We start from the raw sequence: 15,649 nt of genomic DNA, 5'->3' as shown, positions 1-15,649 counted from the left end.
ATGAACTTGAAATAATAATTTTAGAATGAACTACTTCAAAGGGCTATTTATAAAATATTTACAAATGGTAAGTAGTATCAAAACTGTTTTACAAGTGGTCATCGAACTGATTTGGAGAAGAGAAAAAGTAAATTTTTCAGTGAGGGAAGGTTGCCTAATAGTGGCCAAAATTATGGAACCTGCAGGATTGCTTTGACCGGAGCTAAGTCTACTAAAAAAACTGGGGGCAGGGTGGGGGGGAACTAAAGTTAATAAGGCGGGGATCAGTTTGTGAAGGAACTTAAAAAAAAAAAAGTATGGTGAGAAGTTTAGATATAATAAAAAACCATTTACAGTCTTTTAGGGTGATATGGAAAAAAGTGGTGTTTGAAGAATACTATTGAATAACAGTGACTGGGAATGGCTAAGAGGCAACATGGAATGGCTGTTAAACGTGTGTACTTTGGAGTCATTCTTTGCTCTAGCCGAATCCTGTCTATAACCACTTGTGACTTGTATCTTTCGGTCAAGTTTTTACTATGCCTCAGTTTCCTCATCTGCAAAATGGGGATAAGAGTACCTATTCACAGAAGTTTTGTGAGGATTAAATGAGAGATGCCTAATATAAGACTAGTGCCTGATGCGTGATAAGCACTCAGAAGTTTTCTGCTGCTGCTCTTATTACTGTTACTGTCATTGTTGTCATCATCCCCTTTGCCATAGGAGGACCAGAGACCATCAAAGAAAACATGGCTAAATGTCGGTTGAATTTTTATGTACTTTTTTCTTTGCAGCTCTGGTCTAAAGGCGAGGTCTAACGTCATCAGCTACGTCACTGTCAATGATTCTCCAGACTCTGACTCTTCCTTGAGCAGCCCATATTCTGCTGATACCCTGAGTGCTCTCCGGGGCAATAGCGGCCCCCTTCTCGAGGGCCCGGGAAGAGCCATGGGGGATGGCACTGGTACCCGCACCATCATCGTGCCTCCACTGAAAACGCAGCTTGGTGACTGCACTGTAGCAACCCCGGCCTCAGGTGAGCATCTTCACTGCAAGAGTTAAATTCTCCTTTGATGTGTGTATCCTTAGTATTTTGCTATGATCTACTGAGGCCAGTGGTAGAGACCAATGCATAGATTTTCTTAAAAATTGCTGAATTTAGAAATCAGTTCTTTTGATGTGAAATCATTCAGGGCCATCAGCTTATTTTTCTCTTTTTATTTTGCTTGGATTAATATAAAAATGTATTTGTAGTTTCAGAAATATACTCAGTGTTGATGGGAGAAGGTTGACGAGACATGTTGTATGGCAGGGAGAATTAGCAAGCAGGTTTTTTTTGCCATAGGTGATTTGATTATGACAATCCAGAAGCGGACAGGACCTGATAATATTAAAAATGACTGCAGAAGTTTTCATGGGAAATACTCTGTACTGTAGACCTTTTCTCTCCTAGTGTCACAGCGGCGATGCTCTTGTAGGTTTTATTATCAACCTATAACTCCCATCTTTGTTGCGCTGTTAGATCCTGGGCTTGGGTTCCATGGTTCAGTTATTGGGTTCACGCTCACTGCAGTGACAAGGTCCAGGTTTCACTGGCTTGACATGATAGTAGCTGCCTTACTCATATGACTTCCGAGGGCAGGTATTCCTGGCTGGGAGGCCTCCGGTAAGCTACCAGTCAGAGCCTTGGGGTCCTCAGCATCCAGTCAGGACAAGGAATTTTGGAGGAGGCACATATATTTCCTAATTTCTTTAGCCCCAGGAATAGTGAAAACTAGTACATGGCCCCACCTGGAGTCAGGGGGGCCCAGGGATGTAGACCTTGACTGGGCGGCTGCTTCCAGTGGTGACCCCGTGCAGCACAGGAAGGGAGTGTGGATGTTTGGTGTCAGTGTAGCTGTCTCTGCCATACTTGTATAAACTAGTGTTTTACTGTGAGTTCTGTTACTGCCAGAGACATAAACAGGGTTCTGATCTCAGGGCATTATGTCAGTGCAGTTCTCAGAAGTGGACAGCTGTCCCTTTGCAGCCAGAGCGCAAACATCCTCGTGCCGGGCTGCTGTGGGGTCCAGGGAGTGCAGGCCGCTCCACATGCCACCGAGTCAACAAGGACTCCAGCTTTCCTAGCAGGGCCACAGAGGAGGCAGATGTTTGAAACTTGATCTTGCTTTTTCACCTGTTTCTTAGAATTTGAAGATAGTGAGTACCCAACAAGATGTAATCTTGCCTTCAAACCCTTTTGCTACGTAAATGTCCTGAGTGTTACAGCATCTTTCCCAGCTTCACGTCGTCATTTCTGTGCCTGTTTAATCCCTTCCTATGTAAAACTGGGCTCCTTGAGGGGTAGGCACCGTGTCTCGCTTGTGCTTGTATTTCCAGTAGTACCTTGCACATTAGATTAGGTCATATTTATGGATGTGAACGTGTTGAAGATCCTTTATGAACCTTGCAGCAAGATGGAAGAGAAATGGATAATACAGTTTTTGTTTTCATGTAAACATAGTTGAGGAAATGAGATACACCCGAAACCTTAACTCTTGCAAACCTCATACAAATGTGGCTGATTGATAGGAGACCACTTGCGGGCTAGCTTGGTGGCTCTGACCAGATGTGTACTCACAGCTAACCAAGGCCTGACCTTTTTCAGGTCTCCTGAGCAGTAAGACCAAGCCAGTGGCCTCAGTGAGTGGGCAGTCATCTGGATGCTGTATCACCCCCACGGGGTACCGAGCACAGCGCGGGGGGACCAGCGCAGCACAGCCACTCAACCTTAGCCAGGTAAGCGCTAGGGGCTGCTGCCTTCTGTTTGGTTCCGCCCCTATTGTTACTCTCTGGAGAACCCTGCTTCTGGCTGGACTGCCGAATAAAGCCAAATGAAGCCCCTTCTGTGTCATACCATTTGGTGTTCTGTGGCCTGCGTCATATCCGCATGTGCTGTGTCTCTTCGCTCCTATAGGTGTGTCAGGACGTACGTCCTAGGTTTCCCATCAGACCTTTCTAGCTTAGAGAACTCTCTGGAATGTAGAAAGAATCTAGGAGGCTTTAGTCCATGCTCGGGTCCGCACCACCACCTGCCTGGGAGACTAGGGTCTCTCCCTTTACCTCTCAAATCATAAATAACCTGAGCCTCACACCCGAGAGACAGTGAGAAGCTCCCTGGACACTCGGTCAGCTGGTTCTCATCCTACATGTTACTCAATCTGGGATCTGGGGCCTTTCCTCCCATGTGATCCTTTGGTGGGGCGGGGAGGGTTACTGTTTTATTCTTGTTCACTCTTTCCTCAGCTAAAATCCTGGTGCTTGTGTGACGTCCACTGGTAGTGAGAAAGTGTACATATGAGGGTGTAACTGTGTGTGTAAGAGAGAGAGAGCGCACTGCAAGTGCAAGTGTAAGTTTGAATTAGTGCATGTGTTTTAGGCTCCACAGTTCAAGAGGGATATGAAGAACTTAGAGGAGAACAAAAGAAAACAATGGCAAGAAAGAAAGGTTAGGAAAAATTCAAATTCACTGGCGCCAGAATAGGGTGAGTTGAGCCAACAGTTACTAACTTGCAGGAGTGGGTAACCCTACGAACTCTTGATTCCCTTTTTCCTCTGTCATACTTAAGAGCAAACTGCTGCTCTCTGGGCTGCATTAGGATCCGTTTCGCCGAGAGGCAGGGGGCTGGACGGCTGACTTCTGACAGCATTCCCTGGCTGGAAGATTCTGTGCTATGGCAGCCCGGAAGCAGTGCAAGTTAGAACCTCAACTCCCAGCTTGGCCTTTGGTGCCCTGAACCAGAGTGACCTTGAGATTCCTTACTCCCTTCTTCCTCCTTCCAGAACCAGCAGTCATCGTCAGCTCCAGCCTCGCAGGAGAGAAGCAGCAACCCTGCTCCCCGCAGGCAGCAGGCGTTTGTGGCCCCACTCTCTCAAGCCCCCTACGCCTTCCAGCATGGCAGCCCACTACACTCGACGGGGCACCCACACCTGGCCCCCGCCCCTGCTCACTTGCCAAGCCAGCCTCACCTGTATACGTATGCTGCCCCCACCTCTGCTGCCGCATTGGGCTCAACCAGCTCCATTGCTCATCTCTTCTCCCCCCAGGGCTCCTCCAGGCATGCTGCAGCCTATACCACCCACCCCAGCACTCTGGTGCACCAGGTCCCCGTCAGTGTTGGGCCCAGCCTCCTCACTTCTGCCAGTGTAGCCCCTGCTCAGTACCAACACCAGTTTGCCACCCAGTCCTACATTGGGTCGTCCCGAGGCTCAACAATTTACACTGGATACCCACTGAGTCCCACCAAGATCAGCCAGTATTCCTACTTGTAGTTGGTGAGCGTGAGGGAGGAGGGGTCATGGCCGCCTTCCCCAGCCCTGAGCCCTTCACTCTGGGCGACGACGGGCTCCTCCCTCGGACCCTCTCCTGAAACTCCTAAGCCAGCAATGTGCTGCGCAGGGGCCCACTGAAGCAGAAGGTTTTTCTCTGGGGAACCTGTCTCAGTGTTGACTGCATTGTTGTAGTCTCTCAAAGTCTGCCCTATTTTTTAATTCTTTATTTTTGTGACAGCATTTTTGGTGTTCGGAAGAGTTCAGATGCCCATCTTCTGCAGTTACCAGGAAGAGAGGTCGTTCTGAAGTTGCCCTTTGAAAAGTATTTTCTCTCTCGGATTTTATTTCCATAAATGCTTTGAAAAATGAGTGAAGCCCCTCTTTATTTAACTTTGTTTTATTGTAATTGCTGGTCAGAGGAAAAATGCTGATAGAAGGACTTGAAATCTGGTAACAAGTGAGAAAAAAAAATCATTACTTTTTGCTTGTTTAAAAACTAAGACTTAATTGCTTATTTTAAAAGTAGCTTTCACAGGTCTATATTTTACTATCAGGCATTTCTCCAGATTTTACCTTTGTTTATGAGGCATTTAAACTTAGAGTGTTTTAGTTTTGTTTTCCTGTCATATTATACTTACTGGGCAATTGTTATTTCGAAAAACTGCATACCGCTCCGTGTTACTCTTGGGATTCTCTTAGTTGCTTCTGTGTTTATTACAAAGTAGTCTTAAAAAGGCAGCTCGCCATTTGCTGGTAACTTAGTGGGAGAATACATACCTGCCATGAAAACATCAGGTATTCCTTTTAAATGAAGTACCATGCATTCTTTTAAAATTATTTTTTAAAAAGTTCTCTGATTCAGCTTAAATTTTATTATTGGAAAAGCCATTAAGATGGTTATTGTCGTTTGGCGGCGGTGGTTCTATTATATGCAAAATCTCTTTATATTACGTGATAACTGGCACCGATGAGCTTCGCCTAAAGATTAGTATGAATTTTCGGTAATGCACCTCTCTTTCTCCTCACCTCGTCTCTCCCTTCTGTTCTCTGTGATTTCTTTGAGGAGAAAGCTAAAGAATCTGAAACCCGTTGAGAACATGTGAATAGCTTTTATACTTCAAAGTAGCTTCCTTTGTATGCCAGCAGCAAATCGAATGCTCTCTTATTAAGACTTATATAATAAGTGCATGTAGGTATTGCAGAAAATATTTTAAAAATTTATTACTGAATTTAAAAATATTTTAGAAGTTTTGTAATGGTGGTGTTTTAATATTTTGCATAATTAAATATGTACATATTGATTAGAAAAATATAACAAGCAATTTTTCCTGCTAACCCAAGATGTTATTTGTAATCAAATGTGTAGTGATTACACTTGAATTGTGTATCTAGTGTGTATCTGATCCTCCAGTGTTACCCCGGAGATGGAATTGATGTCTCCATTGTATTTAAACCAAAATGAACTGATACTCGTTGGAATGTATGTGAACTAATTGCAATTACATTAGAGCATATTACTGTAGTGCTGAATGAGCAGGGGCATTGCCTGCAAGGAGAGGAGACCCTTGGGATTGTTTTGCACAGGTGTGTCTGGTGAGGAGTTGTTCAGTGTGTGTCTCTTCCTTCCCTTCCTACTCCTCCCCTTATTGTAGTGCCTTATATGACAATGTAGTGGTTATAGAGTTTACAGTGAGCTTGCCTTAGGATGGACCAGCAAGCCCCCGTGGACCGTGAACTGTTCACTGGGATTTATCAGAACAGGACTAGTAGCTGTGTTGTGTAAATGCATTGTTCTCAGTTTCCCTGCCAACATTGAAAAATAAAAATAGCAGCTTTTCTCCTTTACCGCCACCTCTGCCCCTTTCTATTTTGGCATCTCAGCTGAGTTCTCACAGAAGCATCTTCCCCATGTGACTCTCTCACTGTGCATTGCTACCCTGCTTCTGTGAGAATTCGGAAAGCAGGTGAGAGGAGTCAAGCCAATATTTAATATGCGTTTCTTTCTTTTTTTTAAGTATGTGCAATCAGTTTTAAAATGAGATTATTTTTTCTTTTCCCATGTGGCAGTCCTTCCTGCAAATAGTTGACATTCTCAGTAAAATATTTGCTTGTTAAAAAAAATATATATATGTATATAACATGTGTTTATACCAAAGAGCCTGTTGTATTGCTTACCATGTCCCCATGCTATGAGTTGTTTTGTGATGCCGCTGGTGACAGGGAACTCAACAGAAAGGTTTCTTAGCCGGTGAAGAGTACTCAGAAGGAACCAAAGCCTGTTGAATCGCGAGGCTTTTGAGGTTTCCTTTTAACAGCTTATATATTCTTGGGGCCCTTCAAACTGTGAAACTGCCCTGTGCTCTCAGCTCCTGCGTGGACCTGGGTCAAGTAGAGGGTACTGGGGATGGGGATGTTCCTGCCCATGAAAGATTTGGGGGAAGAAGGTTAACCCTAAGATGTCGAAGTGTTCCATCTGAGTTGGAAAGGACATATTTGAGGGGTAAGTCTAGGACTGGTTCTTTGTGGAGATGGTGTCAAGGAGGTGCAGGATGGATGGGAGATTTCATGGAGCCTGGGCAGCAAGCTCTGTACCAGGTCGAACACCGAGGGGCTGTCAGGGTATTTGGTGTTTCTTCATTGTGAGGAATAAGGGCTTCCGGGATGGGGCATATAGTCAGTACAGCCTACCAGGAACTTGTCAGTGTTTTCTAGATTTTTTTTTTAATCATTATACTGAGTTATGTTTTCAGCATTATATTGGTCAGGACACCCAAACTGTTTGTATAGTTTCTGTCAATAGCATTAGAGTTTTCTGGTCAGTAGGTGTGATCTTTGTGTCTCCTTTTTGCCAAACACATTCTGATTTTCTTGCCTTTGGTGTAGTTTCTAATGGAAACATTTTTTTTGTTCCTTATCTTTCCTGTACAAAGGATAAGATTTATTGTTTTTGTAAGGGACGAGATGCAGGAAGAAAAAAACAAAACACTCCACTCCTGCCCCCAGTCCAATAGTAGATACCATTTAATATAGGAGTCCTCACTTCACGGAGAAAGGACAATACCAATTCTTGCATTGTCACCTTAATCACCTTACTAGCAGTGTGTGGCTTGGTAAGGATTTTAGAGATTTTCAGTCTTAGTCTTCAAATTGGCATTTCTCATTTACCAAGATAAAAATCCACCTGTGTCTGCTGAATGTGTATGTGCTCAATGTGGCTTTAGAGTCTGTCCTTGGGGCTTAACATTGCTAGTAGCCTTGACAGGATGAGCGAAGCCCTGGGAATTTAGTAGGGAGCTGGCTGGCCTCATAGCGGCCTGACCTCAGACTGGGTTAAATCTTTAAGTCCTCTTAGAACTTAGATTTCCGGCTTCTCCTCTCGAGGACGAGAGGGAAAGTGGGGGAGGGTTAACTACTCCAGGCTCATGAGGACACTGGATCAGTCCAGAGTTTTTAATGGCTCCCAAGAGGCGACCCCACTGTCGGCGCTCAGCTACACCACCAGCCCCGGGATAAGAATTCCATTCCAAACAGTGCTGGCCATCCGTCATCCTCCACTAGAGGGGCTGAGCTTGACTGCCCTCAGCCAGGCAGGCACAGTAATGTGTGTTCTATTCAGCATTCTTATGCAAAAACCCACTGGTTAGGATGGTTTAAGGAGATGAAACGGCCTCTCAGTGACAGGAATGGCCCAAGCCCGCTTCTTTCCTATTTTGATTTTTCTAACTGATGGATGGTGCAGCATGTCTACATGGTTGTTTGTTGCTAAACTATATAATGTGTGGTTTTGATCCAGCTTGAAAAATAATCTCACTACATGTAGCAGTACATTATATGTACATTATATGTAATGTTAGTAATTCTGCTTTGAATCCTTGATATTGCAACAGAATTCCAACTTTATTAAATGTATTTGATATGCTAGTTATTGTGTGTGTTTTAAACTTTTTTTGCTTTCTCCCTTTTCTGGTTGTGCGCTTCCTTTTACAACAAGCCTCTAGAAACAGTTTCTGAGAATTGCTGAGCTATGTTTGTAATGCAGATGTATTTAGGAAGTATGTAAAATAATCATTTTAACAAAATAAATAGATATTTAAAATTTAATACTAACTACGGGAAAAGGGTCCATTGTGTAAAACATAGTTTATCTTTGGATTCAATGTTTGTCTTTGGTTTTACAAAGTAGCTTGTATTTTCAGTATTTTCTACATAATATGGTAAAATGTAGAGCAATTGCAATGCATCAATAAAATGGGTAAATTTTCTGATTCATATGGCTGTTTTTGACTTCTGTTATTGGGTACAAAGGGGATTAACAAATGCCATCTTTGGAGCGGCTAAAATACACTGCATCTGAACATCAGTAGACTATATTAGAGACCAATTCATTCTTCATACAAACTTCCACAACAGAAACAAATAGGAGTTGTTGGTAGGGAATACTTCCCAAGAGTGGCATGTCCAGGGCCCTAACTTAAGATCATCTGGATCTGGCCTTTTCCAAGAGGCAGAAACTTCTGTCTCAGGCTAATTAAACTTTGTTTCTAGCACGTTCCACCAAACATCTTAAGTGGCAGAATTAAAAAATCACAAAAAGATGCTATTTTCCCCTCCTTTCAAACTGCACAGTTAGAAGCATACTCCTTTTCAGACACGAGCACTTCCGATCAGATTTCTCTTGATTCCGAAGTGAATAAAATTTCTCCGGATAAAGAATTAGAGATGTGTCTAGGTTAATCACTGCATGTCCGAATAAATGCTGTATTTGACTTCTTCTGACACGTGTTTACCCTACAGTGGCCATTAATGCACATGGGGCCCCTGCAGTCACAGTTGGGATACAGAAATGGGAAGCATTTAGAAACACCCTTTTGGACCATAACCAAGAGAAGATGTCAATATATTGTCTGTTCTCTCACATTCGTAGAGAAGTCAGAATACGTTTATTGCAACACACGTAGTTTTCAAAACATTTTTCCTGGATAAATAAATGTAAAATTGTGTAAACCTGCTGAACACTCCTCAGTTTTGGTAAGAGGATATAACTAGAAGCTTTCAGGCAAAGGAAAGCCACATAGGAAGGCTCTGCTATTCGTTTCGCTTCCAGGTAATCAAGAATCAATTTACTAGTTTCTCAGTGACTTGTTTTTGTTTTGTTTTTCGAATGGTTTTAACTGTTATATTCTCTTTAGGCTAGATCAGAGAGATTGGGATAGCCCGTTAAGTAATTGCGTAGTCTATGAGGAAAGCTGCATTTTAGCGATGAAAACCTCTATAAATTCGGTCCGCTTGGCTTGCTTTGTGGAAAATTCCACGTAAAGTGAAATCTAAGCTTTGGTTTCCCTGTGAATCTTGAGACGACACCTGGTGTTTAGCACAAGATGGCGCCAGTGAGCTAAAGAAGGAGGTACAGACTTGACCGCTATGGGCTCCCCCCCCCCACCCAACTTCTTCCCCTCCAACCTCATCTTCCCTGCTTTTAGCTTCCACTGAACAAGGCGGGAAATAATCCATGCTGTTATTGCTGGGAAAGAGGAGGATTAATGAAGACTATTTCTTAAGTCAGCGCTGGAAGCATTCTAAAACACGGGAACAGTTCGCTGAGTTTTCCCGGCTCTCTGCCTCCCCTCGCTAGCTCCTGTCCTCGGCCCAGAAGGCTCTGCCCCAGGGTTTCCATCTCCTTCCCCTCTCCTGGGGAGCCTACAGCCTAGGCGAGAGGTGGTTAAGGCTTCTGGCTGCTCCGCAGTAGGGCCATCTGTGTTTGATCAGTCCTGGCGGAAAGGAGGGGGTGGGGACTGTGAAGAGACTGAAAGCATTCCAGAGTAGTGAGAGAGACCCGAGATCCAGAAAGGGGGCAGGCCCCGCCCCCACCCCGCCTCCAGAGCCAACCCGCGGGCTTCAGTGGGAGAGGCGCCTGCACACGACTGCCCGCTCCGCCTGTGGCCCGCCTGTCCCGCTGCCATGGGACCCTGCGCTCCTCTCCTCGTCTTGCTCCTTTTGTCATGGTCGGGACCCCTTCGGGGACAGCAGCACCACCTTATGGAGTACATGGAACGCCGACTAGCCGCCCTAGAGGTGAGCGACTCCTTCCTCTTCTAGTCCAGCCTGGCGGGACTCCACATCTCCCAGTTTGTCAGGCATCTATCTGGGGATGACAAGATAGGGCTCTGTGAGAATCTGCAGAAAACTCCATCTTTTAATAAGACGGTCTTCCAAATTGTAAGTCTTCTTCCCCACATACGTAGAGCAATGTAGACCTTTGTGTTTTGTCCCTGGGATTAGATAGAATAAGGGGACAGAGTGGACATGAGGGCTAGGATTGCAGGGATGCATCTCAGGACAAGATGATTCTGTTAAAATTGGAAGAGGACCTGCAACTGTCTGCCTTCTTGAGGTCTGTAGCATCTTAATTCCCAGAACTGTAGAATGGAGCAGAGACCCCTTCCCACCCTCATGCACTGAGACCGTCCTGGAGGTTCCGTGACTCAGTGGCACCGCTCACAGAGAAGGAAGGCCAGGGGCCACATAGTGGCGGTAAGGGCCTCGGTGAATCCAAGCTGGGCTTCTGCACATTTAGCATCTCTGAACATCTGGTTTCCTTTCTGCGGGGGTTGAAGGGGATGTTGCTGCCTGGCTGAGTGTGTGCTTTTCTCCATTCCTGACTCCTGGTTGGGCCTCTCTGGGCCCGGCCCGCCTGGGATTGTAACTCTGCAGCCCGCCCTCCCCTCCCCCACCCCTTCAGGAACGGCTGGCCCAGTGCCAAGACCAGAGCAGCCGGCAGGCCGCCGAGCTTCGGGACTTCAAGAACAAGATGCTGCCGCTGCTGGAGGTGGCCGAGAAGGAGCGGGAGGCCCTCAGAACTGAGGCCGACGCCATCGCAGGGAGAGTGGACCGTCTGGAGCGGGAGGTTGACTATCTGGAGACCCAGAACCCAGCTCTGCCCTGTGTAGAAGTTGATGAGAAGGTGACTGGAGGCTCTGGGACCAAAGGCAAGGGCAGGAGAAATGAGAAGTACGATATGGTGACAGGTAAGCGCTCTGAAAGCGGCCCCCTACGGCTCAGAACCTGCAGCCTTCCTTGGTCCTTTCCCTTTTTTCTTCTTGTCCCAGTCTACTTTGGCTCTGTATCTTCTGGAATCTCTTTTGGGGGCAATCTCTGTAACGACAGGTCCATTAAGGAGAGTTTCTCGGGACCCAGGCCCCAGGGGTGCCCTTTTCCCCAATCCTCCGTGAGAGTAGAGGCATCTACCGGGCCAATGCCCAGTTGTTTTCCCAGTGGCCCGCCTGGAGGGGCTTCCTGCGGTGGGCATTTAACTCTTGCCTGTATTTCGTTGTCCTGTGCTTTTCTCTTCCCCCACCAGACTGTGGCTACACCATCTCTCAGGTGAGATCAATGAAGATTCTGAAGCGGTTTGGTGGCCCAGCTGGTCTGTGGACCAAGGACCCATTGGGGCCAACAGAGAAGATCTACGTGTTAGATGGGACCCAGAATGACACAGCCTTCGTCTTCCCCAGGCTGCGTGACTTCACTCTCGCCATGGCTGCCCGGAAAGCTTCCCGAATCCGGGTGCCCTTCCCCTGGGTGGGCACAGGGCAGCTGGTATACGGTGGCTTTCTTTATTACGCCCGGAGGCCTCCTGGAGGACCTGGAGGGGGCGGCGAGTTGGAGAACACTTTGCAGCTCATCAAATTCCACCTGACAAACCGAACGGTGGTGGACAGCTCCGTGTTCCCAGCAGAGGGTTTGATCCCCCCATATGGGCTGACGTCAGACACCTACATCGACCTGGCCGCTGACGAGGAGGGTCTTTGGGCTGTCTATGCCACCCGGGAGGATGAAAGGCACTTGTGTCTGGCCAAGTTAGACCCACAGACACTGGACACAGAGCAGCAGTGGGACACACCATGTCCCAGAGAGAATGCCGAGGCTGCCTTTGTCATCTGTGGGACCCTATACGTCGTCTATAACACCCGCCCTGCCAGTCGGGCCCGCATCCAGTGCTCCTTTGATGCCAGCGGCACCCTGACTCCGGAAAGAGCAGCACTCCCTTATTTCCCACGCCGATATGGTGCCCACGCCAGCCTCCGCTATAACCCCCGAGAGCGCCAGCTCTATGCCTGGGATGATGGCTACCAGATAGTCTATAAGCTGGAGATGAGGAGGAAAGAGGAAGAAGTTTGAGGAGGTGGCCTTGTGTTCTGAATCTCTCTCATCCATACATTTATATCCCCACTAAATTTCCTGCTCCTCGTTCTCCCCATGTGGGCAAGTTGTGGTTCAAATCCTGTACTGTATTTGTAGCCAATGGAAACCAAATTCTCATGGCTCTTTCATTTCATATGGGACTCTGGATCTTGAGTAATCCTTTTAGAGCTAAGAGAGAGAAATCCCTAAAGGTTCACTCCTTCTCTCCTGCCCCAGGTCAACACATTTCAGGCCAGGCAGAGACGACCCAGACCCAGAGCTCTGACCCTTGCATGGGGGCAACCCCTGTAAACAGGCAACAGAGTAATTCTTGCGTCAGTCTGAGTCAGAGGAGACAGGAGTAGTAGGAGAAGGAGACTTTTAACTCTGTCCTCTTGCCCTTCTCCCTCGAGTGGCCTAAAGAATGGGGCTTTTTCCACCTCATTTTGTATTGCAACATTTTGCATTAAAAGGAAAATCCACTGTTGCTCGCCTGTGTTTGTTTGGGGCAGCCCTCAGATCAAATGTTGCCCCATGACCCTCCATCTCCCTCCTCCGCCCCAACCCTACTCTGTAAGCCACACTAGGGACTTGGCTGGACTCCCTGGCTGAGGGAGAAGGAACTTCTCCAGTTACAGATTTTACTGTGAGGCGCCCGGGGAAGCAGCAGGAGCCCGCCACTTTAGGAGGTTGGGCAAAAGGCCTCCCTCCACACCCATGGGCATCTTCAGCCCTCCCAGAACCACCAGACGCACCATGCCTCTGCTGGAGGTGGCCGAGAAGACAGCCTCCCAGACAGCTGAGGGGAAGAACTTCCCGTTCCAATTCTCTGAGATTTGGAACCAGAAAATGGATTTTAGTCACATTGAAGTCTAGCGTGGAAGCCAGAGCCCCGAATGCACGTGTGTTCAGTAAGAACTTTAAGTCTCACCTCTAAAGTGGACTCTGCCCCTAACCCCCAGCCCGACTCCCATCTCTAGCACTAGGCTGGTCCCTAGGGCCAGGTTGCACAATCGTGCTTGGTCTCAACCTCTCTGATTTTCCTGCTGCCACAGCGTCTGCGGTTTGGGCAAGGAGGAGGGGCAGTGACCAGTCTCAGACTTTAGTCCTCCCAGTTTCCCAACACATGCCTCTCTCCACCCTCATCACCCCCACCTACCCACCCCAGGCCTGGAACCTGGCAGAAGTCTGTCCAGGAATCCTGGAAACTTAACCCTTTATTGCCTGGTACCCTGGCCTCTGGTTTGGAATGGCTGAAGACCATCTGGGAAGGGAGAGGGGACAAGAAAGGGGAAACCCTAGGTTCTGGACTCCAGCCCCTACGAATCTGCCGAGCTCTGTACCAGGCCCCACTCCAGCCTCATCCCCGGGTCCAGCACTTGGGAGCACGGCTGTCTGAGGGACCAGACCCACTGCTTTTGTGGGGAAGTTGACATCAGGCCGCCCTGGGAGTCTACATGGTGACTTACGGAGGGGAAGGAACACAGCCCTCTCTCCACAGGACGCCGGGCCGCCCCCAGGGTGGGGTGGACCAGCGGGGGCCCTGTGAGCCTCCTCTGTCTTCTCTCCTCAAGCAGAGCTGCTCCTGACCTGGGGGGGGGGGGGTGAGGAAGGGGAAGCGAGGCAGCGGAGCACCCCACAAAAGCGCCATCGTAGGAGCGCGGGGGGCGGGGGCTCTTGCCCGTTGGGTTCTCTCCTAATGTGGGGCTGGCCACCGTGCGCACCGCCCGTCGCCCACCGAGGGGTCTGCGCGCGGAACGTCCGGCGGCAGGGCCGGGGGTGGGGGGACGTGGAGGGCGGACGGAGGTCTGGGTGGGACCCGGAGAGAGGGGTCCAGGCCGTGACGCGGGGCGGCAGCGCGGCACTGCGCGTGCGCGTGCGCACGTGGCGGGAGCTCGTCTCCCTGCTAGTGTGGCGCTGCGGGTTCGTGTGTGACTGGAAGCCACTGGAGGGCGGGGCCGCGGCTGCCAGTTACCGTGATACAGCCCCAAACATCAGGAGCGGCTTTTGACGACTCTGTGGGAAGAACAGCTGCAGGACTCTGGGCCAGTGACGGAAGTGTGAGTGTGAAAGCCGGTCCTTTTGCCGCACACGTGTGTGCCTTGGCGGCATCTTTGCCTCCTTCCTTAGTGAGAAGGGGAAATGCAATTCCCACCCCCCACCCCCAGGCTTAACATTTCTTTAGGAAACTTCACTCAGACTTTCGCAAGGGCCGAAATCTCTGGGGCCTTGTCATTTATTACTTTTCGCTTTTTAAAAAATGTTTGGCTCCTCTACAAAAGCTGGCGCTATTTTGGAAGCGTTTCGGAAGGTGAGTGGAACTGTGTGGGTGGATCCAGTGAACTGTCCAAATTCATATCTGCTGCTCAGGGGAAGAGCCTTGGTGGCTGAACCCTATCATCCAAAACCAGCCTCACCTCCCCCTTCTCACACCCTCCATAACCCATCACTTGGCAGAAACAGGTTATGACCTCTGGTTTGGGCTGAACAAAAGGCAGTGGAAAACAGAGGCCTCAATGGGGGAAGGACAGGCTAAAAGCCCAGAGCGAGGTCCTTCATCTACCCCTAACTCCTGGCCCTAAGACCGTAAAGGCCAGGATGGGGATGTGGCAAGAGCATCAGGAGGTGGGAGGGGCTGCTGTCCTGGGGACAGCCCTCCGCCTGATCATTGGTCCAGATGTTACCTCTCCATGGCAAGGGCTCCCCTTACCCGGAACTCTGGCCCCCGGTTTCCCACCCTAACTTCCGAACGCTCTTCTTTTTATCAAGATCCTCTCCTCGCTGCTGGTCTTCGTGTCTGCCCGGCCAGCGACATCAAAGTGTCCGTCTTGTCATTTTCATCACAGAACCTGAGCCAATGTTGTGGGAGCCCTGGATGGTGGGGAGGGAGGGGGCAGAGGGGTAAGGAATGAAGTTGTTGATTCAGCTGTCAGTGCTTCCTCTGGGATTGGCTCTGAGCTAAACAGGAACCAGAGCTCTTTCCCTCTTCCTCCTTCTCCAGTCTCAGGGTTTCTGAATTCCTTCTCAATCCCTCTGCTTAGATAGGCACCCCTTTCTTGAGGCTCCTGGGAGTACCTCCTTTCTATGCCCCCCGCCTTCCCTACCCAGTTAAGGTCAGAACATGCTTGTTTTGAAAGCTGTTGGGACTGTCCAGCCTTCAGGGATAAGTCTCTTTAGG

At 48.4% G+C, this 15,649-nt stretch overlaps 2 protein-coding genes across 7 annotated transcripts in view; both read left to right on the top strand.

Moving 5' to 3' along the window:
- The window catches only part of HIPK1 (homeodomain interacting protein kinase 1), a 49,271-nt gene extending 40,712 nt beyond the window's left edge, over positions 1-8,559 (top strand). For 3 of the 6 annotated variants that reach the window (XM_036235062.1, XM_016124379.2, XM_016124378.2), the window contains exons 14-17: positions 774-1,015; positions 2,627-2,757; positions 3,398-3,466; positions 3,802-8,559. In XM_036235062.1, coding sequence (XP_036090955.1) covers positions 774-1,015; positions 2,627-2,757; positions 3,398-3,466; positions 3,802-4,290 — 931 coding nt within the window. In that variant the 3' untranslated portion in view covers positions 4,291-8,559. Of the gene's footprint in view, positions 1-773; positions 1,016-2,626; positions 2,758-3,397; positions 3,504-3,801 lie in introns of all 6 variants that reach the window. The other 3 variants (XM_036235063.1, XM_016124380.2, XM_016124383.2) reach the window with 2 other exon arrangements.
- Positions 8,560-8,688: 129 nt separating this feature from the next.
- OLFML3 (olfactomedin like 3) lies at positions 8,689-12,958 on the top strand. The gene is made up of 3 exons (XM_016124384.2): positions 8,689-10,362; positions 11,030-11,315; positions 11,648-12,958. Exons 1-3 carry the CDS (start codon positions 10,249-10,251, stop codon positions 12,466-12,468), a joined length of 1,221 nt encoding a protein of 406 aa, XP_015979870.1. The 5' UTR covers positions 8,689-10,248; the 3' UTR covers positions 12,469-12,958.
- Positions 12,959-15,649: the final 2,691 nt, after the last annotated feature.

Source organism: Rousettus aegyptiacus, unplaced genomic scaffold, assembly GCF_014176215.1.
Source record: "Rousettus aegyptiacus isolate mRouAeg1 unplaced genomic scaffold, mRouAeg1.p scaffold_m13_p_17, whole genome shotgun sequence".
In the NCBI taxonomy this organism is placed as follows: domain Eukaryota; kingdom Metazoa; phylum Chordata; class Mammalia; order Chiroptera; family Pteropodidae; genus Rousettus; species Rousettus aegyptiacus.
The sequence above is the reverse complement of the archived record's forward strand: the minus strand, read 5'-3'. Positions and strand labels throughout refer to the sequence as shown.